We start from the raw sequence: 24,511 nt of genomic DNA, 5'->3' as shown, positions 1-24,511 counted from the left end.
GGCCTGGGACTGAAGGGCCAACCGGGGGAATGCAGTGGTAGGGGCCCATATTTAGGGGTGTGGTCAGTCTCTAGAGGGGGTGTGGACAGCCACTGAGGTTTTGCTTTTTAAATATATATAGTAAATACTGCTAGTGCGTGCATATTAATGTACCAGATCAATATCAGCAATGCTCTGTAGGAAATACACCATAGTCCTGTGCATTATAAGGTAACATATGTTTAAGGTATAATTCAAGTGCACAGTCTGGATCCTGATCCCTAGAGGAGGAGGATGAGCCCCCAGGGAGGATGGCATCACAGTTTTTAGCAATCACAAATGCAGGGAGGAGGTGGTATGCAGGGAGGAGGTGGTGTGCAGGGAGGAGGTGGTGTGCAGGGAGGAGGTGGTGTGCAGGGAGGAGGTGGTGTGCAGGGAGGAGGTGGTGTTCAAGGAGGAGGTGGTATACAGGGAGGAGGTGGTGTGCAGGGAGGAAGTGGTATGCAGCGAATCGGTGGTATACAGGGAGGAGGTGGTATGCAGGGAAGTGGTGGTATGCAAGGAGGAGGTGGTGTGCAGGGAGGAGGTGGTATGCAGGGAATCGGTGGTATACAGGTAGGAGGTGGTATGCAGGGAGGAGGTGGTGTGCAGGGAGGAGGTGGTATGCAGGGAGGAGGTGGTATACAGGTAGGAGGTGGTATACAGGTAGGAGGTGGTATGCAGGGAGGAGGTGGTATGCAGGGAGGAGGTGGGGAGGTGGTATGCAGGGAAGAGGTGGTATACAGGGAAGAGGAGGGGAGGTGGTATGCAGGGGGGAGGTGGTATGCAGGGAGGAGGTGGTATACAGGGAGGAGGTGGGGAGGTGGTATGCAGGGAGGAGGTGGTATGCAGGGAGGAGGTGGTATGCAGGGAGGAGGTGGTATGCAGGGAGGAGGTGGGGAGGTGGTATGCAGGGAGGAGGTGGTATACAGGGAGGAGGTGGTATGCAGGGAGGAGGTGGGGAGGTATGCAGGGAAGACTTTGTCAAAGTCAGAAAAATATCACGATGCACACTGCCATATTTGCACCTCACACAGGTCTGCGCTGCGCATGCGTGCGCTCTCCCGTGCGTGCGCATACTCGCTGTTGCGGGCACCCGCGGGCGCGCGGTATGTGCATTTACGGTAGAGTTCATGTGTTCGTAGCGTGCGACTCAATCGTTACATATTTCCACTATATAATGTATTTTGTAGATCATGGTCCCTTTGATAGAATCTGAAAGTTTGGTTAATGTAGAATGTTCATGAACAGAGAAATCCCCCTTTGTTTGATACGAAGGGTCAGACAGGAGTAATACAGTGGTGTTTAGTATCCATCGGAAGAGTATTTAATTAGCAATATTCCGGTGTTGGTTTGAAGCGGATTAATCGTTCGTGCGAATAGTTATGGACATAAGAAGTTTATGTCCATTTACTATTATTTGCACTTATCCATGCGGCGGGAAACCTAGTTTCCCACCCACCTGAGCAGTTGGAAATCGTCACAGCCCACCTGTATGAATCAACCTATGACCTTTTGTTATAATGCGAGGAGGAATTCCTGTGTCCAATGAACAATGAGATTGTAGGGACCATTGAATTGTATTGTGTGTGGGGCATAAATAGACAAGCCGATCACATCCAGCTCACTCTTCAACGGTTATCATTGCTGAAAATCGGGAGCTGGATGTCCAGAGGCGCATGCGATCGTTTCCTTTGTGCGTAAGTTTTCTCTGCAATCATATTGTCTTTCTTGTTATTATGGGCCATATCTCTCTCTCTCTCTCTTCTCTTTCTCTCGTATTCTCTTAAACGTAATAGTATTGTATTGTATTTCATGTGTAGTTACCTGGTTAGTTAGTCTATGTTATATTGTAGTGTATGACTTGTATTGTATTAATTCTTTTGCAAGTATAACATTCATAATATATATATTAGGCGTTGGACCCTAAGCACGGTATCTGTGTATTTCTTATAGTGTTAAGTATTCTCAGAGCGTCGGTGACGCTCAAACAGCTTTTAAGTTAATAAGGTTACACTGTGTTGCATCTACATCCTATCTCTACACTAAGGTTTTACAGCATATTACATTGTTTATGGTTTAGATATAAAGGTTTAACATTGTGAGCGTCTGCGACGCTGGTGATCTCCTCGTGGTCCCGAGCGGCCGCTACGCTATAGCGAATCATTACGTTAGTCGGCAGCCAATAGCGTGCCTGCCTGTGATCTCTTGGCCGTGAGCGAACGTGACGCTTGAGCGTCTCGACCACGGCTAAACGATTGTTACGCAATGAGCGTACCCTTACGGTACTCCATACGTAAATAGCGTACAGTGTTCTTAGACCTCATAAAGGGTTTTATATAAGATAAATATTTAGCTTTATCAACTTGGTATACAGGGAAGAGGTGGGGAGGTGGTATACAGGGAGGAGGTGTTATGCAGGGAAGAGATGATATGCAGGGAGGAGGTGGTATGCAGGAAGGAGGTGGTATGCAGGGAGGAGGTGGGGAGGTGGTATGCAGGGAAGACTTGGTATACAGGGAAGAGGTGGTATACAGGGAGGAGGTGGTATGCAGGGAGGAGATGATATGCAGGGAGGAGGTGGTATGCAGGGAGGAGGTGGGGAGGTGGTATGCAGGGAAGACTTGGTATACAGGGAAGAGGTGGGGAGGTGGTATGCAGGGAGGAGGTGGTATACAGGGAGGAGGTGGGGAGGTGGTATGCAGGGAGGAGATGGTATGCAGGGAGGAGATGATATGCAGGGAAGCGGTGGTATACAGGGAGGAGGTGGTATGCAGGGAGGAGGTGGGGAGGTGGTATGCAGGGAAGAGGTGGTATACAGGGAAGAGGAGGGGAGGTGGTATGCAGGGAGGAGGTGGTATACAGGGAGGAGGTGGTATGCAGGGAGGAGATGATATGCAGGGAGGAGGTGGTATGCAGGGAGGAGGTGGGGAGGTGGTATGCAGGGAAGACTTGGTATACAGGGAAGAGGTGGGGAGGTGGTATACAGGGAGGAGGTGGGGCGGTGGTATGCAGGGAGGAGGTGGTATGCAGGGAGGAGATTATATGCAGGGAAGCGGTGGTATACAGGGAGGAGGTGCTATGCAGTAAGGAGGTGGTATACAGGGAGGAGGTGGTGTGCAGGGAGGAGGTGGTGTGCAGGGAGGAGGTGGTGTGCAGGGAGGAGGTGGTGTGCAGGGAGGAGGTGGTGTGCAGGGAGGAGGTGGTGTACAGGGAGGAGGTGGTGTACAGGGAGGAGGTGGTATGCAGGGAGGAGATGGAATGCAGGGAAGCGGTGGTATACAGGGAGGAGATGGTATGCAGGGAAGCGGTGGTATGCAGGGAGGAGATGGTATGCAGGGAGGAGGTGGTATACAGGGAGGAGGTGTTATGCAGGGAGTAGGTGGTATGCAGGAAGGAGGTGGTATGCAGGGAGGAGATGGAATGCAGGGAAGCGGTGGTATACAGGGAGGAGATGGTATGCATGGAAGCGGTGGTATGCAGAGAGGAGGTGGTATGCAGGGAGGAGGTGGTATGCAGGGAAGCGGTGGTATACAGGGAGGAGGTGGTATGCAGGGAGGAGCTGGTATGCAGGGAGGAGGTGGTATGCAGGGAGGAGATGGTATGCAGGGAGGCGGTGGTATGCAGGGAGTAGGTGGTATGCAGGGAGGAGGTGGTATGTAGGGAGGAGATGATATGCAGGGAAGCGGTGGTATGCAGCGAGGAGGTGATATGCAGGGAGGAGGTGGTATACGGGGAGGAGGTGGTATGCAGGGAGGAAGTGGTATGCAGGGAAGGGGTGGTATACAGGGAGGAGGTGGTATGCAGGGAGTAGGTGGTATGCAGGGAAGCGGTGGTATGCAGGGAGTAGGTGGTATGCAGGGAGGAGATGATATGCAGGGAAGCGGTGGTATACAGGGAAGCGGTGGTATGCAGCGAGGAGGTGATATGCAGGGAGGAGGTGGTATGCAGGGAGGAGGTGGTATACGAGGAGGAGGTGGTATGCAGGGAGGAGGTGGTATGCAGGGAGGAGGTGGTATGCAGGGAAGGGGTGGTATACAGGGAGGAGGTGGTATACAGGGAGGAGGTGGTATGCAGGGAGGAGGTGGTATGCAGGGAGGAGATGATATGCAGGGAAGCGGTGGTATACAGGGAAGCGGTGGTATGCAGCGAGGAGGTGATATGCAGGGAGGAGGTGGTATGCAGGGAGGAGGTGGTATGCAGGGAAGGGGTGGTATACAGGGAGGAGGTGGTGTACAGGGAGGAGGTGGTATGCACCTCTTCCTGCATTTGCGTTGGTAAGGATCGTAATGCAAAACTGCTAAGGGCAGCTTTACAATTATGATTCAACCTGAATAAGGCCCGTAGTACAGATAACACATGAACACAGAGAAAAAAAAATCCACAATAATCTGTGATGAGATTTAAGGTCAACTAAGGGGCAGAAACAAATGGTCAGAAAACACAGCCTACACAAGAAGGGATTTTTTTTTGCCCGTTTGGGTACTTTACAAGTCTGTAACAAATTCAGCCACATGCATACCTCCTAACTTTAGAAAGCTGGGAATAGGGACATAGACGAGCGCCTGAAACTGGGGGGCGTAGCCTAGAGGAGGGTGCTACGTTTGCGGGCCACGCCTCCATCCTTCCCACCATGGGGACATCCCCAGTACTCTGAGCAGCTGGCATGCTCCCTATCCCTCTCTCCCAGGGAACAGCGTCTGTTCACTGCTGCTCTGCTAAGCACAGTAGCGAGTGGGAGAGGGTCTCACAACTGCCCCCACCACCACGGGACACTGCGACCTGTGGGTGGGACAGCGGGACAGTCCCAGAAAACGGGACTGTCCTACCAAATTTAGGATAGTTGGGAGGTATGCACATGTGTACAAGAGGCTTGATTCGTATTTGTAAGTAAAACAAAAAGCAAACAACCAGGCAAAACCATGCTAAACTGCAGGTGGGGCAGATGTAATGTGCGGAGAGATTTAGATTTGAATGGATTATATTGTTTCTGTGCAGGGTAAATACTTGCTGGTTTTGCATGTATCCCATAAACTCTGGACACCTTTTATTTTTACCCTGTGTTTAGACTTCAGTTTGAACACCCCAGCCAACTCTAACTCTCTCTACACATGTTACATCTGCCCCACCTGCAGTGTAGCATGGTTTTGTCCAGTTGCATGCTTTTTTGCTTTACTTACAAACACCAAGCAGGCCCAATGTTCAATCGTGGAGTGCCTCTCCTATAAGGATTACATTTACTAGAAATGTTGTGAAAACGAGCCTGTACACATTGAGGACTCTCTGGAAATAATAAACCTTTTCTTCTCATCAGTATAGTCCCCAACAGCATTGCTGGTTATATAGATTTTATGTACATTTAAATTTGTTAGTGCTAAATGCCATTAGTTATGTATCCCAATGTCTGGTTTTTATAATATAGTGATTGAATAACAAAGATTGTAATTGGTATTTTTTTTACTGAATCCACTGATAAATTCCCATCTGATTTTCTGAGAGTCTTTAATTTTGTTTCTATTTCCCAGCATACAGACCTGTGTCAGTACATGGACAAGTACCCCGGGGGTTTGCATCCAGACAATGTGAAGGTAAGATATCCAGCAGGACATTTATTTCTATACGTTGCAGAAGTAAATAGTATACACTGAGGGATTGGGACATTTGCTGTATTAACAAGATCAATGTATGCGCGTGACCTTTCACTCATTCATTAATTACCTGAAGTCTAAGTTCTCAATTAGGCATGAAGGACGTGACAAGGAAGTAATGTGCAGGTTTAAAGCAATGATTATTATTACTGTAATTAATTGGTACAGTGGTGAAAACATGGCATACAGGGCAGACAATTTAAATGTAGACGTGAAAACAAAGACAAGGGAGGATAAACCCCTAAACGGCTGAGGGCCGTCCAGTCAAACTCATCTAGTGACAAACACAATTCAACCTAACAATTCCTAAAATAAAGACTCGGAGACGTACTGTAAATACGGCAGAAAACTTGACGGCTATTTATTTATAAACAGTAACCTTATATACCTAATAGAGCAGTGTAAAGAAAAGTAAGAGTATGGTGGCAAAAAAGAACGGCAGTAACAGTCTAACCCCAAACCAAGCTAATGCTCTGTACAATCCCAACAAAGAATTACAACACCAAAACACCAAACAAGGTATCCACTCAACCTTCACTTGACTACACACTCGTCCGGGGGGTGAGGCTGCCCCTGTTAGGGTGATCCAGTAGATGTCATAACAGTCATCGAAGGTGAGCGCATCCAAACCAATTAGCAAACTTAATAAAAAACAGGTAATAATCCGTTCTTTACCGCCACTTAAATAAATTAAAAAAAAACACAACCAACACCAACAACAGTCAAAAGAATTTTTTTAAGGGAGGGAACGAGGGAAAACTTCCAGAAAAGAGGCTGATCCAAGCCGACCAGCACGCTGACCCAACACAGGGACAACCCCTACTCTCTGCACCCATAGGCTAAAAACTCTCTGTTTTACAAGTCCGCTCCCAGCCTGAGGGGTTTAACCCACTCCGGTCCTATTCTGTCTCTTTGTTTCACTAAACCCCTAAACGGCTGAGGGCCTTCCAGTCAAACTCATCTACCGACACACACAATTCAACTTAACAATTCCTAAAATAAAGACGCGGAGACATAAATTTGGCAGAAAACATGACGGATATTTATTTATAAACAGTAACCTTATAGACTGTTCCTAATAGAGTAGTGTAAAGAAAATTAAGAGTATGATGGCAAGAAAGAACGTCAGTAACAGTCTAACCCCAAACCATACTAATGCTCTGTACAATCCTAACAAAGAAGCACAACACCAAAAACACCAAACAAGGTATCCACTCAACCTTCACTTGACTACCCACCCGTCCGGCCGCCTCCATTAGGGTGATTCAGAAGATATCATAACAGTCATCGAAGGTGAGCGCACCCAAACCAATTAGCAAAGTTAATAAAAAAACAGGTAATAATAATCCGTTCTTTCCCGCCACTTAAAAAGAAAAACAGCCGACAACCAACACCAACAACAGTCAAAAGAAAATTTTTAAGGGAGGGAACGAGGGTAAACTTCCAGAAAAGAGGCTGACCAGCACGCTGACCCAACACAGGGACAAACCCTACCCTCTGCACCCATAGGCTAAAAACTCTCTGCTGTTTTACAAGTCCGCCCCCAGCCTGAGGGGTTTAACCCACTCATGTCCTATTCTGTCTCTTTATTTCACTAAACCCCTAAACGGCTGAGGGCCGTCCAGTCAAACTCATCTAGTGATGCACACAATTCTTATAGACTGTACCTAATAGAGTAGTGTAAAGAAAATTAGCAACCAATTAGCAAACTTAATGAAAAACAGGTTCTTTCCTGCAAACAAGTGAGGTTCTGACAACAGAAACCACGCACCACCACCATACCCCTAAACCAAACCAGCAACCACCGAAAACAGATCCTAAATAAATATAGACAGGCCTTCCCTAGTCAAATGCACACCATCCCTCCTAAACAGATAAAAATACCGGAACCTAATTCTGGGATGCCGGACCACCGCCTCACCATTGGACAACACCACCTTAGAAACGGCTGAATTCAGCTTCTTCCTAGCCTCATCCAAAGCCCTGCAATCTGCCACGTCCCGCCAAAACAATCATGGCACGATCTCAGACTAATCGACAGTACAAAAAGGCCAAGCCTCCATAATGTGCAGTAAATCATGCACAATGTCAAAATGCAGCTGCAAAGTAGAGACCTTTCCTAAATCATTACCATAAAGATGAACAAGTAATATCCTCGGTAAGCCGAACAGCTGCACCAGCTCAAGCAGCTTGCAATTCAAATCCTACAACAACATTCCACGAACACCAATCCACCGTAGTCCTTTACAACCCACCAAAGACTGAGCCCCGTCCGAAGCCATTAACTCAGCCACCCAAAAAAACAAATGAGTGTCCGACCACCCAGACATCCAAACAATCAGCTAACCCAACTATAAATCGAGGGGAAAAATAAAAATGAAGTTAGCGTTAAATATAGAAAAGGAACCATGTCAACCAACATGCATGCAACACATGAATCGAGGATCAGCCAAAAAGATTTTTTTTTTTGCTGGAAATTTCCAAAAGAGACAAGCTTCAGGCCTATTGAAGCAACAAAAAGACACAAGAGGAAAAGCAAAAACATACTAAGGTGGGTTTGGGTTAAGGGGAGGGGGGTGGGTGTAGCTGGGAAAACACAGGTGAACTCGGCTGGAGGTGAAACATAAAAACCTGCTGAGGGACTTGAAAGTCAATTAGCCGAATTAAAATTAAATAGCCAAATTCAGGCCGTCCGTTCAGGCAAAAAATCGTCAAAGAACTCCAGACTCCCACTGCCAGCAGCACGAAGTAGCTAATCACCGAGTAGGTAGGACAGGGAAAGACAGACATTGACAAACAAAAATAAAACAAACAATTCCTACAGAACATTGCAACAAAATGTAATAATGGTAACTAGCGAAGCAGTGCCCAGATGTAATGCTTAAAACTAGCCGACCGCCATCGGCCCAAAGCCTTAATTTCGTCCACTGAGTGTCCTGCAACCGCAGTAGACATGGCGGTGCCAATCCTAAATGAATGCGTACCGAAGTCCCGAGGAGAAAAGCCCAAAACAGACAGTGCCGTAGCATCCAGCTACATTGATATTTAGTTAGCGTTAGGCCATCTGCATGAAGAACCAACCCTCCGAGGATGGCCGTACTTCCAGATAGCGATTTGCCAAAATCACTGGACACACCCGCTCATCACCAGAGGGTAACATCGTGATCCAACTACCCTGACCCAGTTGGTCTGTCTTAGACCTGCGCGTCTGCATAGTAAAGACCCCCTCACCTGTGACCAAATCCGCACGCAACATGGTTGCTTCTGTGCATTTGGACAAAGCAACGAATTCCAAAACTCTAAATGCTCCGTGATAGGCCATGGAAAAAGCCAAACGGAACACCAACACCTCCATACTGGACACCACCACATCTGCAATTGCTGCCAAAATAGAAGCTAGAAGAGATACGTCGATGGGAAAAGGTGCCAGGGGCACCCAGCGCTTCATCGCCTTAGCCAACAGGAAACTCTTAGTGAAATCCGGAATACCTTTCGATGTGGGGAAAAAGGAGATCCCGCGATGTATCGAGAGACAGCAGCTCTCGACCGACCATCCACAAAGAGTTTCCAAACAAATGACAACCACAGCTGAAAACTGGTCTCACCTCGAGGCCTTTGGTCACGGGAAAATGCTTCCAATTCCATCCAGGCCCGTTGGTACGCATGTAAGGTGGCAGGCGCAAGCAAACTTTAGGCTAAACCTTCCAATTCGGCTCGATAACCTGCCAAACATAAGAAGGGCAGGGCAAACCGACCAAATCAACCTCTGAGCCAGCATCCGAAACCTGTCCCATTGCCTCCTGGATAATGCATCAGCAATTACATTATCGATGCCGGGAACGCGCCGAGCCCGAAAAATAACACATTGCGCCGCATGCAAACTAATACCACCCGCGCTAGCACCCGAAGCACCAGCAAAGCCTTAGCTCACTGATTGGTAATGGCATGCACCACGCCCAGATTGTCGCACCTGAACAGGATGCTGTGATTGTTGAGCTGTGCACCCCACACCACCATGATTGGAAATACCTCGAGCAACAGAAGGTCCTTCGTCAGACCCCTCCGTTGCGAACTCGCTGGTCAAGAAGCGACGCACCAGAGACCATTCAGGTAACGTCCGAAACCCGAAGCTCCCACGGCGTCAGTGAAACGCTGCAGCTCAAAGTTGTTGACGGCCGGTGCCAACCAAATCCGAACACCGTTGAAATCAGCCAAAAATGAAACCCAAACCAACAGGTCTCTCTCAATCTCAGAAGAAAAGCGGACAAAATGATGCGACTTGGCAACCCAAACCGTGGCCCGTTCGAGCTTGCGGTAAAACACCCTACCAATGAGAATTACGCAACAAGCAAAATTCAACAGACCCAAAAGAGATTGAGCCTGTCGAAGGGTCACCTTCGACCTACCAGGGCACAAAGTATTTGCATCGCAAAGCTTAGGGGTATATTCAATTAGAGTCGAAAACTGCCGTCTGTCGAAAAGACGGCAGTTTTCGACTTTTTAAGGTCGAATAGTGATTCGACCTATTCAGTCCCATGAGTTTTTGTTCGACAAGTCGTGGAATTCGACTTGTCGAATAGTACGTGAATCAGCGGTTTAGCTGCCGATTCACGTACTTTTGAGTGAAACGGTGCCAAATTCGACACGATTTTGCCCCGTTTCCGACCATCTCAGTTTGACATAAAAAAATGTCAGACTGAGATGTGGGTCCCAGAGGAGGAGGGGTGGGGGTGGGGGAGCCACGGGGAGACGGGGGACAGCCACGGGCATACAGGGGAGAGCAGCGCTAAAGCACAGCGCTGCAGCAGGATGTCTCACAGCCGCGCCGCTCACGGCAGCGTCCACCCATCTCCAGCAAGTGAGGCCACACTTGGGGGAGCCAGGTGGACACTGCCGTGAGGTCTGGCGTCTGTGAGACAACCTCCTGCAGCGCTACTGTAGTGCTGCTCTTCTCCGTCTGCCCGCGGCTGTCCCCTCTGGTCTCCCCGCGGCTCCCTCCCCCCTCTCCTCCTCTGGGTCCCTCATCTCAATTCGACTTTTTAAAAGTCGAATTGAGATGAGTTTGAATAGGGGTTGTCTGATCCATTTCGACAAATGCATGTCGAAAAGGATCCGACCCTAATTGAATATATCCCCTTAGTCACCTTGTCCTGCGGCAACCGACAAGTGCCTACAATCGTATCGATTTCGATACCAAAAAAAGACAAAACCAATCAGTCTTGTCTTCAGCCATGGGTACCCCAAAATGCCGAAACAAAGTGCGCAAAGAAAACAAAAGCCTGCTACAACGCTTAGAACCAGCAGGGCCCACGCAAAGGAAATCGTCGAGATAGTAAACTATCCCACGACCCCCGCAGGAAAACTTAACGCACCAGTGTAGAAAAGTGCTGAAATGTTCAAAAAACGCACATGAGATGGAGTATCCCATCGGCAAGCATTTATCAACAAAATAGTCCCTGCCAATCCGGAAACCCAGAAAACAGAATGAGTCCGGATGTACGGGAAGCAAAGGAAAAGCAGTATTCCACATCTATCTTAGCCATGGGAGCCCCGGAGCCAGAAGTTTTCTCCAAGTCCAGAGCCTCATCAAACGACTGAAACCCCACGGAACAATGTTCAGGGGATATTGCATCATTAACTGAGTTTTCTTAGGGACTACCCCCATGGGTGAGACGATCAAATTATCTAACTGAGCATGTGGAGAGGGGCCCACCATCCGGCCTAGCCTAACTTCCAAATTTACTTTTTCTCGAAGAACCTCAGGAAAAACCCAAGCCGACTGTAAATTCTGGGGGGAACGAACCACCCCCTCTATCAACTGGAAGATGAAAACCAAAACCAGACAACAAAAATTCCGCATGAACACGGTTCGGGTACCATCCCAACCACACTTGGTCATAGCTGCCAAGCGGACCGGGGTAGAGACAATGCCGCTGGTCGGCTTAGGCGCTGCGCCACCTCCGAGCTTGGTACCTCGCTTACCCAATCAAAAGCAATTGAAAGCAGGTTGGGCCCCATTACAATGCAAGCAGAGGTGTCAAAAACGACACCGCTGCCCCTGGGAGCAGGAGGAGTTGTTAAATGCGTAACATTTACCCTTCGTTGGCTTTGGAAAAACTGCACGGCCCGCCCCAGCTGCGCGCCGTGTCAAAAAATGATCCGATGACGCACGGGAAGCGGCAGAAGGTGCCTGCTGCGTTTCGGATGCTGCCGTCGGCACCTCCTTACTTCCCTGAGCGGCTCTCGTAATGTCCAATCAGACTTCAACATCCTTACAGCCAAAATCTATGGGGTAAATTTGCTAAGGTGGGAGATTTTTAGAACTGGTGATGTTGCCCATAGCAACCAATCAGATTATATCTATTATCTGCTAGAAGCAGCTAGATAAATGATAAGTAGAATCTGGTTGCCTTGGGCAACATCACCAGTTCTAAAAATATCCCAGCTTAGTAAATTTACCCGTATGTCTTCCAAACAATCCTGTTTACGCCTAATCTCCTCATCGTACACTTTCCACTCGGCACCTTTGTATTTGCTGCATCTCATGCACTAGGTGGATATAATGAATAATATAAAAAAAATTACCCGGTCGATCCTCTAAATAGCAAGCCGCAAATACGCAAAATCCTGCCAACCAATTGACATACGACCGGAAGGCGTCAACCCCTATACCTCCTTTTGCCTTCGTTGCGTGAAACTCCTTCTTTGCTGTATCAGTGAGAGTGAACGTGTACATACTCTCCCCTGCGGATCCGCTTCCGACAGCTATCCCGCAGCACATCAGTGTATTCGCAATGCACCACACTCTGCAAATTGCAACGCTTCCTAGCCTGATGCACACTAGAAGACAAACGTCGACGCTTACCATCTCTCCTGTGAGCCGGCTAGAAACAGATCCTGACATAGACTCACCAGCTGAACTGGGAGGATCACCTTGCGTCGACCCCGACATGGACGATAGCAATTCACCTTCTTCGGCATCCCTGTCGTCACTGCTTGAAGCACCTGTAACAGAGGGGACAAACACCGGAGCCGAAGCTCAACAATCACAGCATCCTGTTCAGGTGCGACAATCTGGGCGTGGTGCATGCCATTAACAATCAGTGACACAGGGGGTCATTCTGACCTGATAGCACGCTGCCGTTCATCGCACCGCAGCGATCAGGTCAGAAATGTGCATGTGCCACAGTGCGCCAGCGCATGGCTGACAGCCGACGACTGTCGTTGCCTAGCGATCGCTTCTGCCTGATTGACAGGCAGAGGCGGTCGCTGGGCAGGAGGGGGCGGCATGGCGGTGTGTGGCCGGTGTTTTGTGGGCTCGGTCCGGCCAACCTAGGTATGGCCGGTCCGTGCGGGCCACAGCGGCTGCGTTATGTCACACATAAGCTACTCCTGAAGTGCAAAAGCATCGCCGCTGTGCGATGCTTTTTTGCTTCTGCGGGGGTCTGACATGCGGGGTGGACTAGCCCTTTGCTGGGCGTCCCCCGGCATGTCAGTGTGCTTGATCGTATCCCTGCTAAATTTTGCAGGGCTACGATCAGGTCTGATTTAGGCCCGCAGTACCAAGCCCCTGAACCACTGGACCCAAGGCTGGAGCACCAGCACCCAACCGAGATGCAGCTGCGCTAATGTCCTGGCAGGCACGAAGCAACGGAGCCATAGCATCACCAGAAGAGCTGGGTCGGGAAACTGAGCCCCCTGCACCGGCCGAAGTCGACAGTCCATCCGCAGCCATAGCTGCCACCATTGGGAACAGCGCAGAGGCCACGGCCGCCATGGCTGATGCCAGCGCCAAAGGATTGACACCGGGCATTGACTACCGCAGCGCCCGGCCCAATCCCCCCACAATCGGCAGAACTGCTAGCCCCAACTCCCCATTAACTACTCCTACTCCTCTCCCCTGCCTGCCCCGCAGCAGCCCCTGCACGAGACAGTTTCCTCACACCCCTGTGCCCAGTCTGCTGTGTCCCTGAAGCAGCAGCAGCACTATTCACACAGCACCCCCCCTCCAATTAGACATGTCCGAGCTGTGGGCACCAACACTGCCCGCCAATTGGACGAAATGCTTCCCACCACGTGACCCCCATGGGCTTGAGCGTGGCACCTCTGCCTGACACACAGGCTCCAGCGCCCGCTGCCCGGCAGCTCACAGCTGCAGCACCATCTGATGAGCCGGGCGCTGCATCCCACCCGTGCTCTCCGGGGGTGGTATTCAGTATACCGGTTGTTGGGATCCTGGCGCACAGTATACCAGCGCCGGAATCCCGACAACCGGCATACCGACACCTTTTCTCCTTCTTGGGGGTCCACAACCTCCCTGGAGGGAGAATAGATAGCGTGGCGAGCGCAGCAAGCCGGCGGCCGGGTCCCCGGCGCCGGTATGCTGGCCGCCGGGGACCCGGCCGCCGGCAGCTCATACCAAACCCCTGAGCGGGGGAGCGGACCAGCACCCTGACCCAACACAGGGACAACCTCTACTCTCTGCACCCATAGGCTAAAAACTCTCTGCTCTATAACAAGTCCGCCAGCCTGAGGGGTTTAACCCACTCCTGTCCTAGTCTGTCCCTTCGTTTCACTGATGTCTATGATGTAATTCTATACATGCTCCTGTCTTGGTCTGGCAATTCTAGATCTTTATCACACTCTAGCAGCAGCACATGGTTAAATGACTCTAGCTTTCAGCAGTAGAATACAAAAGAGGACACATTGCCACCAAAACCTTACCTGCATAGTCAAACATCATTGGTGAAAAGATTGACTGTGTATAACTTCCTCAAATATACTGCTGTCTACTACTTCCACACGACGCTCCAAATTGACCTATCACTAATATCCACTCGGGCACTATTCACAAACTGCACTTTAATTCGAGTAAACCTTTAAAATACCCTCTGACAACCACTGCTTCCTAAGAACTCCCTTCCTACTTCAAGAAGATAAACATGATCAAACTTGAAACCACTCTTTCAACACCTTATCTGCATTCTCTGACCTTCTCCCAATCCACAACCTCTCTACTCAATCCTGCCCCGTCAAAAATCATCCACTTCATGTTTACTTTGTTCCTTTCTTTGTTATTTGTGTTGCTACTCCTCTAGGGAAGCTTTATTCTCTGTACCAAGATGGCCGTCAAGGCTACTACAGAGCATCTTGAGACTTTGTGGGTGTACCACAGTGGAAGACAGTAGCCTTCTACTTACCTTCAGTGAGACCAAAATTTCAAATTATGGAATATTACAAAATACAAATTTTTTTGACTGTGACTAGTATAGTGACACCTTTGCTTTCTGATGGTTCAGTGTACATACACTTTGTTTAATACACAAAATTATTAGAAATGCAAATAATTGTCACAGTTTCCAGACCACCTAGCAGGTCACATGCTGCATGTCACCCAGTAGGTGCATGGTAGAGTTCACCAACTGCCACATTTTCAGGAGAACAATGGTGATGCATTGTTACCGGCAGGCGGACATTTTCCTACATAATTACAAAATGAAGCAACCAATTACAATGCCAATATTTTTCTGCAAATCTGCAAATTTACGTATCAAAACCTTTAATTTGGTATATGATGAACCTTGCTCAGACAGCGGCATCAAAGAAATATGCTTGCAGACTCCATGTTTGCATGCAGTATTAGAAGCACTTAAGCTCTACAAGTACCAAGTACAGTGGCTCTACAGTATATGGGCTAACTCATTAAGTACATAGGAGCAGATTCAATTCAAAGTAATGGGGGTCATTCCGAGTTGTTCGCTCGCAAGCTGCTTTTAGCAGCTTTGCACACGCTAAGCCGCCGCCTACTGGGAGTGAATCAGCTTTTCAAAATTGCGAACGAAAGATTCGCAATATTGCGAAAAGACTTCTCTGTGCAGTTTCTGAGTAGCTCGAGACTTACTCTGCCAGTGCGATCAGTTCAGTGCTTGTCGTTCCTGGTTTGACGTCACAAACACACCCAGCGTTCGCCCAGACACTCCTCCGTTTCTCCAGCCACTCCCGCGTTTTTCACAGAAACTGTAGCGTTTTTTCACACACTCCCATAAAACGGCCAGTTTCCGCCCAGAAACACCCACTTCCTGTCAATCACACTCCGATCTCCAGAACAAAGAAAAAACCTCGTAATGCCGTGAGTAAAATACCAATCTTCATAGCAAATTTACTTGGTGCAGTCGCACTGCGGACATTGCGCATGCGCATTAGCGACTAATCGCTCCGTTGCGAGAAAAAAATAACGAGCGAACAACTCGGAATGACCCCCAAATGTGCGGTTGGGTATTGTGGGGTTCCTGTCTGCGCACATAGCCACCATTTATGGTAGTGCTGACAATTGCGAGTCTTCCCTCACATCTCTACGCCCCCAGGGGAAAACCTGCAGTGTTGATGAGCGCACATTGCGTCCTTCGCAGAACTGAATTCCCCTCTGTGGGGGTAATTCAGAGTTGATCGCAGCAGTAAATTTGTTAGCAGTTGGACAATGCGGAGGGACGCCCAGCACAGGACTAGTCCGCCCCGCATGTCAGTGCCGTGCCCCCCCCCTTGCAGAAATGCAAAAGTATCGCACAGCGACGATGCTTTTGCATTTCAGGAGTACCTCCCGGGCCAGCGCAGCTCCTGCGGCTGGCCGGGAGAACCTCTTCGCTGTCCGGGTCGCAGCAGCTGCGTGTGAAGTCACGCAGCAGCCGCCGCGACCCGCCCCCCCAACAGTCCGTCCGCGTCCGCTTAACGCCGCCGTCCAGCCCCCACCCGCCCAGCGACCGCCTCTTCCTGTCAATCAGGCAGAGGTGATCACTAGGCAACGACGGCCCTCGGCCGTCTGGCATGCGCCGGCTTACTGCGGCGCTGGCGCATGCTCAGTTCTGACCCGATTGCACCGCTGCGAACATTTGTAGCGTGCGATCGGGTCGGGATGACCCCCCATGTGCACTGCAGGTGGAGCAGATATAACATTTGCAGAGAGAGTTAGATTTGGGTGGGTTAATTTGTTTCTGTGCAGGGTAAATACTGGCTGCTTTATTTTTACAATGCAGTTTAGATTTCAGTTTGAACACACCCCACCCAAATCTAACTCTCTCTGCACATGTTACATCTTCCCCACCTGCAGTGCACATGGGATGTAATTCCAAGTTGACCGCAGCAGGACATTTTTTAGCAGTTGGGCAAAACCATGTGCACTGCAGGGGAGGCAGATATAACATGTGCAGAGAGAGTTAGATTTGGGCTGGTTATTTTGTTTCTGTGCAGGGTAAATACTGGCTGCTTTATTTTTACACTGCAATTTAGATTGCAGATTGAACTCACCACACCCAAATCTCTCTCTCTCTCTCTCTCTGCACATGTTATATCTGCCTCCCCTGCAGTGCACATGGTTTTTCCCAACTGCTAACAAATTTGCTGCTGCGATCAACTCTGAATTAGGCCCTTAGTGTACTATGCTGCAAGGAATCTTTGGGAGCATGAATAGAACACTGTTACAAAGCAAGGACAGTGTTTGTCAGTTCCTCTATCTATCGTCTGCATTGCTGTTTATCACCTGTGTGTACAGTACAGGCTCCAGCGAGGACAACCAGATGTATTATGCATTGGCCAGGGATATCTCTATACTAAACAACAGAGCGTTTTAAAATAACCCCCCCCCCCCCCCCCCCGTGAAAACCCCCCAAAACAGATTAGCCTAAGTTCCATATAATACAATTGTCTTCTGAAAGTCTTTTATAATTCCAGCTGCAGCTACTTTGCTTAGGGGAATTGCAGACTGAGAGGAAAACTCTCCTTTAACATCAGAACGATCATTTTTCTTTTACTGTGGATTCTCGATGACGTGCTCATAGTTTGTTGTTTAGGACCAAAATGATTGTTTTGTACATTTAACTATGTGGGTTACATACGTTATCCCGGCGGGTGGGATGCCTGCTGTCAATATCCCGACAGCGGCATCTCACCCGCCAGAATGCAGGCAGCAGGGCAAGCGCTAAAAGTCCCCTTGTGAGCTTGCTGCGGCCGCCATGGGCTTGGTGGCTTGCTGCGCTTGCCACAGGATCTATTCCCACTCTATGGGTGTCATGGACACCCACGAGTGGGAACAGCCCTGGTGCAGCTGGGATTCCGGCTGCAGGCATTGTCAGCTGTCGGAATTTCTGCGTTGGTATCCTGGATTCCCGGGATCCCAACAGCTAGCATTTGAACTGCATCCCGTTTTATAAGTGTGTCCCATGGTCTCTCATAGGGTATCCGTTTGGATGGTCGACAGTCATTAGGTCGACCACTATTGGTCGACATTGACATGGTCGACATGGACATGTGGTCGACACATGAAAATTGTCGACACATGAAAGGTCGACGCGAGATTTTAAAAAAATATATTTTGGGGAACTTTTCCATACTTTCCGATCCACGTGGACTACGATTGAGAACGGTAATCTGTGCCGAGCGCAGCGGTAGCGGAGCCAGGCACCTTACCCGAAGCATGTCGAGCGGATGCGGTGCACTAATTGGGGTTCCCCGTCACTCTACGCAGAAAACGACACCAAAAAAAGTACAAAACTCATGTCAACCTTTCCACGTGTCGACCATTTGTCAATGTCGACCATGCCAATGTCGACCAATAGTGGTCGACCTAATGACTGTCGACCATAACATGGTCGACCATTCATACCGGAACCTCTCATAGAGGACCATAAATAACACCCATGCACACACAAAATAGTCACAGTGAGAAAAACAGCATTAATGCCGGTAGATCACCCTCATGTCCTCATTCTGGGGCGGATGCTGAGTCACCTTCTGCTTCCACCACTTTAGTGTCTTATGCTGTAGTGACATCTGCGACTACATGCCATTGCTGGCATCAGCCTTTCCCCTGGTGTCCAAGCCTGTGTCTGACTGTGCAGGGAATGGGGCGCTCACTTTGAGAGCCTTCAGACGCTGTAATATCTAATAGTGTGTCTCTTTAGGCCGCACCGTCAGTTGTACCATCAAAGCTTGCACCAGCCCCATGGTATGGCCTCCAATGTGAGCGATTAAGAGCAATCACTTTAAGGTCAGGCCTGTGGGACATTCCCATAACACGGACCATCTCTATACATCTGGCTAGCCACCTCCCAGTCACCTCACAGAATGCCCAGTACATTTCTGATATCACGTGTCTCAATCCCTGCTGCGACCCTGAGCGTACACACAGTGTAGCACATTCACTGCAGGAGTCTTTAGCAATTACCATGCGCAATAGCAGAGAATTGCTCAGCTCTGTGGACATTGTCATTGACTACATCTCAGGCCCTATGTCCAATCTCGAAGTCTCTGTGACTCTGCTATTTCCTGGTCGTCTCTGTACCTTTCCAATGGCCAGGGCCGTTTTAACAGCAGTGTAGGCCCCTGGGCACAGCAATGCACTGGGCCCCCTACCCATCCTTCAGCGATAGGGGTGGGGGGTGCTATCAGTGGCAGCTTTGATGTCCCACGGGTGGTAGGGGGTGTTCTATCTTCTGCTCAGCATGTAGGACTTGGCGCAGAATTTCTTCTAATTACTCCTTTACTGCACAGATGGAGCTAAACTGTAGAGGGAGCATTGGGCTGAATGAAGAAGCCCTGGGACATGACTTCCAGGGCGGTAGGGGGTGTTTAATACGTAGGGGAGGGGTGGATAGTGGAGTGGGCTTAATATTTAAGTTATAATTTTCCGGTGGGAGGGCAGCTTGCTTGGCTGCAGATATCTAAAGTTCCTGAAAATATATTTCTTAGCTTTGAATGGGATAAAATAAAAAACTAGAGTCCCGCCTTTCAGGAGATACTGGGAACTTGTGGATCAGAGTTCAGGAGCCAGAACAATTTACCAAAGAAAGTCTAAAACTGCATATTAGGCGTGTGGAGCTGGAGCAGGGACCAGCTGCTGGAAGGCTGATATCTCTGGTTCTGGGTATAATAGAGACAAGCTGCCAGTGTCCACCAAAAGGGGAGAGTCCCAGCTTTTGGATTATACCCTCAAAATAAACCTACAGTAAGTCAGACAGAACCCGAGCTATCTGGCTGGGAAGAGCAATTAACAGGCTTAGATAGGGACCACTTCTTTCAAGTCAGATATCTCCGGTTCCCCAGGGCCGATTTTAAAAAATCTGGTATCCCTGGAAAGAGGGGACCCTCAGCTATCAGACTAGGGCCCTTATACTCCTGGGGCCCTTGGGCAAGAGCCCATTGAGCCCATACAAAAAGACGGCCCTGCCAATGGCAATATTATATAAGTGTGCTGTCCCCTCCAACTTTCAGTGTAGCATCTCCAGTCTCTGTCCCAGACGCCTTCTATCTACTATCTGTTCTTATACATTCCACTGCCTCTTACACAACTTGTTCTCCCTACAGCTCATCTCTTCCTTACCATCCTGCAGTTCTGATTTCTTATGTGACACATCTGCCATTTAATTTATACAAAACAGAGATGGCTATATTTGCGTCTTGTCATGCACGATAAACAACACAATCTTCTCACTCCCTTCTTATACTTGACTTTTGGGGCCATTTGTGACTATGACATCACCTTCCAACCTAACATCTAATCACTGGGTAATTCAGACCTGATCGCTCGCTAGCGTTTTTTGCAGCGCTGCGATCAGGTCAGAACTGCACACGCGTATGCACCGCAATGCGCAGGCGCGTCGCACGGGTACAAAGCGGATCGCCGCTCAGCGATGGGTTTGTGTGAAGAATCCATTCGCACGGGCGATCGCAAGGAGATTGACAGGAAGAGGGCGTTTGTGGGTGGCAACTGACCTTTTTCTGGGAGTGGTATGAAAAACGCAGGCGTGTCCAAGCTTTTACAGGGAGGGTTTCTGACGTCCATTCCGGTACCGGACAGGCTGATGTGATCGCAGCGACTGAGTAAGTCCTGGGCTATTCAGAGACTGCACAAGATCTGTTCATACAGCTCTGCTACACAGGCGTTCGCACACTTGCAAAGCGAAAATACACTCCCGTATGGGCGGCGACTATCTGTTCGCAGCGCTGCAAAAAAAACCCTGCCACCTTCACTTACACGGAATCAAATATATCCCTTTCTGACGGATGTGACCCTCCTTCCCCTCCACCGGTGGGAACCTTTTCACGCACCCACTGGTCACTACTTCCACTTCTTGTGATACATTTCAAAGCATTATCTGTAACCTATAAACACATACATAATTAGTCTGCATTGTATATATCAAAACCCTCCCTTAATGGTCTGCCAGCCGCACGCTTTGATCATCCTGAGACCTGTTTCCACCTCACACACGTCTATAGGACTTTTCTAGGGCATCTCATCTGTGAAATGATCTTCCACACACTATTATACTGTCTCTCTATTTCTGAACTTTTAACTGTCACTGAAATTCTCTTGAACCTGTAAAAGGGCCACACATTACCCTTAGGTTCAGTAATAAGTCAAACAACACATTTAGAGAAAGCAATTAATACCACGTGCCCTTAGAATAGACCACACATCATTCAAACACCCACCCACACACAGAAAAAAAACCTGAGAATACCACGTAGCACAAACACTTTTTCATGGAGATTCAGTTGGCGTTTATCAGGTGTTAATGTAAAAATCTATGATTGTCAATTTTGAAACCTATTTTACCAGAATCCTGGTCTTGGGTAACAGAATGGAGCAGTTGGTGTTCCATAACAGGACCCGGGACCTCAACCAGCCAATTAACCAACATGGGGTGGCCACGCCTTCCTCAGTGATGGCCGTCACAGATGGGACCCAATGTGGTGCTCAATTAAATCGGCCCATAGAGCAATAATTCTGCCATTGTCTTACATAAAAGATTAATCAGATAGGAAATTGTGGTCTAATTAGAACAGTTGTCATTTATTTTCATCCCATTTTGGAACAGTTTATTGGTGTCCCTTAGTATGTTTAATTGTGAAATAACCTCTTAATCCCATCTGAAATATTTTTATATTATTATTAAGATTAGCAGGGATGTATATTGTTTTACTGCACTGGCAGCAGATGATAAATGGGATGAATTGGTTGTACATTTCCACAGCGGAGACAATACTGGCACATGTTCAGAGACTGGGGGGGAGCCCATATTAATGATGTGATCCGCGCAACATCTCTGTTGGAGAATGAATGGGTGAAAAGTAAACGGCAAGCCCCTTAATGAAGCTGTCTATCTCATAGCTCCAGTGTCAGGGAGAATGCATCCAGCCTGCAGCTCTCCTTTCTTCACATCTATTTAAATTAAATAATATGCCAGTGAGTTCCTTATTTGAATTGGTTCTACTTGTCTGACTGCTTTGCACTGTCATTCACATGTATCACAAGGTTATGGTTTCAAGATAAATCGCAGTGTTAAATTGTGCTTCAACTCAACAATTTGGTATTCCCTCCCGTAGGAAATGCCACGTACAAGAGGGTTTTTGTCAGGCGTTAATGGGATTCTAGAATTTAAATGAAGCTTTAACCTGCAATTTATATCCCACTAGTGGAACATCCACTCTTTGCTCCGTTCTGCAGAATCCACGTCATCAGTAGCCATAGGAGATTTTTCATGGGAACAGAATGGTATAAAATGTGTGCTACTAGAGCGTATTTGGCACTATCTTTTATTTGGAAGGCAGTAGCGCAGACAGTAGACACATCTTGGAAGTTGTAGTCCTTTTGTATGCTATCAGAAATTGTATTATGGTATCAAGTCATATATTGGCTGCAGGTAAATGGACTTCATCTACACAGCATGTATGACCAATTCACTGCTGCACTTACTCTATTTATTACTGGTCTCCATAATAATGGCCTCCAGAAACCAAAGTTCATGTTGCTAAGTGGGGGGCATGGCCACTCTCCATTGTCAATAGCGGGGCCCCATCACAGAGGTGTGGTTTAACCCCCTGAGCCCCAAGATAGGTCTTCTCCCATCTCTCAAAGCCCCTGGCAAAACCCCTTACCCTGCCCTGCCTGTTGACACCCATAGTCTAGTTACCTAATGTTTTTTTCTCTGACGTCCTAGTGGATGCTGGGAACTCCGTAAGGACCATGGGAATAGCGGCTCCGCAGGAGACTGGGCACAACTAAAGAAAGCTTTAGGACTACCTGGTGTGCACTGGCTCCTCCCCCTATGACCCTCCTCCAAGCCTCAGTTAGATCTTTGTGCCCGACCGAGCAGGGTGCAATCTAGGAGGCTCTCCTGAGCTTCTTAGAAAAAAGTTAGTTTTAGGTTTTTTATTTTCAGTGAGACCTGCTGGCAACAGGCTCACTGCATCGAGGGACTAAGGGGAGAAGCGAACCTGCCTGCTTGCAGCCAGCTTGGGCTTCTTAGGCTACTGGACACCATTAGCTTCAGAGGGATCGAACACAGGCCCAGCCTCGGAGTCCGGTCCCAGAGCCGCGCCGCCGGCCCCCTTACAGAGCCAGAGGCAAGAAGAGGTCCGGAAAATCGGCGGCAGAAGACATCAGTCTTCACCAAGGTAGCGCACAAGACTGCAGCTGTGCGCCATTGCTCCTCATGCACACCACACACTCCGGTCACTGAGGGTGCAGGGCGCTGGGGGGGGGCGCCCTGAGCAGCAATATAAACACCTTGGCTGGCAAAAATACATCACATATAACCCCCAGGGCTATATGGATGTACATTAACCCCTGCCAGAATCCATAAAAATGCGGGCGAAAAGTCCGCGAAAAAGGGGCGGAGCTATCTCCTTCAGCACACTGGCGCCATTTTTCCCTCACAGCTCCGTTGGAGGGAAGCTCCCTGGCTCTCCCCTGCAGTTAATACACTACAGAAAGGGTTAAAAAGAGAGGGGGGGCACATTTTAGGCGCAGTATACAATATATATGCAGCTATAAGGGAAAACACTTTTTTATAGGTGCTATCCCTGTGATATATAGCGCCCTGGTGTGTGCTGGCATACTCTCCCTCTGTCTCCCCAAAGGGCTTTGTGGGGTCCTGTCCTCTATCAGAGCATTCCCTGTATGTGGGCTGTGTGTCGGTACGGCTGTGTCGACATGTATGTGGAGGATAATGAGGTGGAGGCGGAGCGAATGCCTGTAAATATGTTGTCACCCCCTGCGGGGTCGACACCGGTTAGTAGAATTTATGGAAGGATTACGTGAAAGTGTCAACTCCTTACATAAAAGGTCGACGACACAGAACAGCCGGCTACTCAGCTTGTGCCTGTTCCAGCGTCTCAAATGTCATGGGGGGCTCTAAAAACGCCCGCTACCTCAGATAGCAGACACAGATGTCGACACGGATGCCGACTCCAGTGTCGACGACGATGAGACTAGTGTACCCTCCAAATAGGTCCACCCGTTACATGATTGAGGCAATGAAAAATGTATTACACATTTATGATTATACCCCAGATACCACATAAAAAGGGTATTGTGTTTGGTGAGAGAAAACTATTAGTAGTTTTTCCTGCATCTGAGAAATTAAATGAGGTGTGTGAGGAAGCGTGGTCTTCTCCCGATAAGAAATTGATAATTTCAAAACGGTTATTGGCAGCGTACCCTTTCCCGCCAGAGGATAGGTCACGCGGTGAAACACCCCATAGGGTAGATACAGCGTTTACACGCTTATCAGAAAAGGTGGCACTACCGTCTCCGGATACGGCCGTCCTGAAGGAACCTGCTGATAGAAAGCGGGAGGTTACCCTATAAGATATAGTCACACACTAGGGCATTATATTGCGACCAGCCGTTGCTTCAGCATGGATGTGCAGTGCTCCCGCTGCATGGTCAGATTCCCTGTCGGAAAATAACTAAGGATAGGGACAATATTTTCCTGACAATAGAGCATATAAAAGACGTGGTCTTATACATGCGTGATGCACAGAGGGATAATTGCCGACTGGCATCA

At 48.7% G+C, this 24,511-nt stretch overlaps 1 protein-coding gene across 7 annotated transcripts in view; it reads left to right on the top strand.

Annotated features, from left to right (window-relative positions):
* The window catches only part of CDK14 (cyclin dependent kinase 14), a 1,134,790-nt gene that overhangs the window by 628,055 nt on the left and 482,224 nt on the right, over positions 1-24,511 (top strand). For all 7 annotated transcript variants that reach the window (XM_063921438.1, XM_063921439.1, XM_063921441.1 and 4 more), the window contains one exon: positions 5,544-5,606. In XM_063921438.1, coding sequence (XP_063777508.1) covers positions 5,544-5,606 — 63 coding nt within the window. The remainder of the gene's footprint in view (positions 1-5,543; positions 5,607-24,511) is intronic.

This window comes from Pseudophryne corroboree, chromosome 5 (assembly GCF_028390025.1).
Source record: "Pseudophryne corroboree isolate aPseCor3 chromosome 5, aPseCor3.hap2, whole genome shotgun sequence".
Taxonomy (NCBI): domain Eukaryota; kingdom Metazoa; phylum Chordata; class Amphibia; order Anura; family Myobatrachidae; genus Pseudophryne; species Pseudophryne corroboree.
The sequence above is the reverse complement of the archived record's forward strand: the minus strand, read 5'-3'. Positions and strand labels throughout refer to the sequence as shown.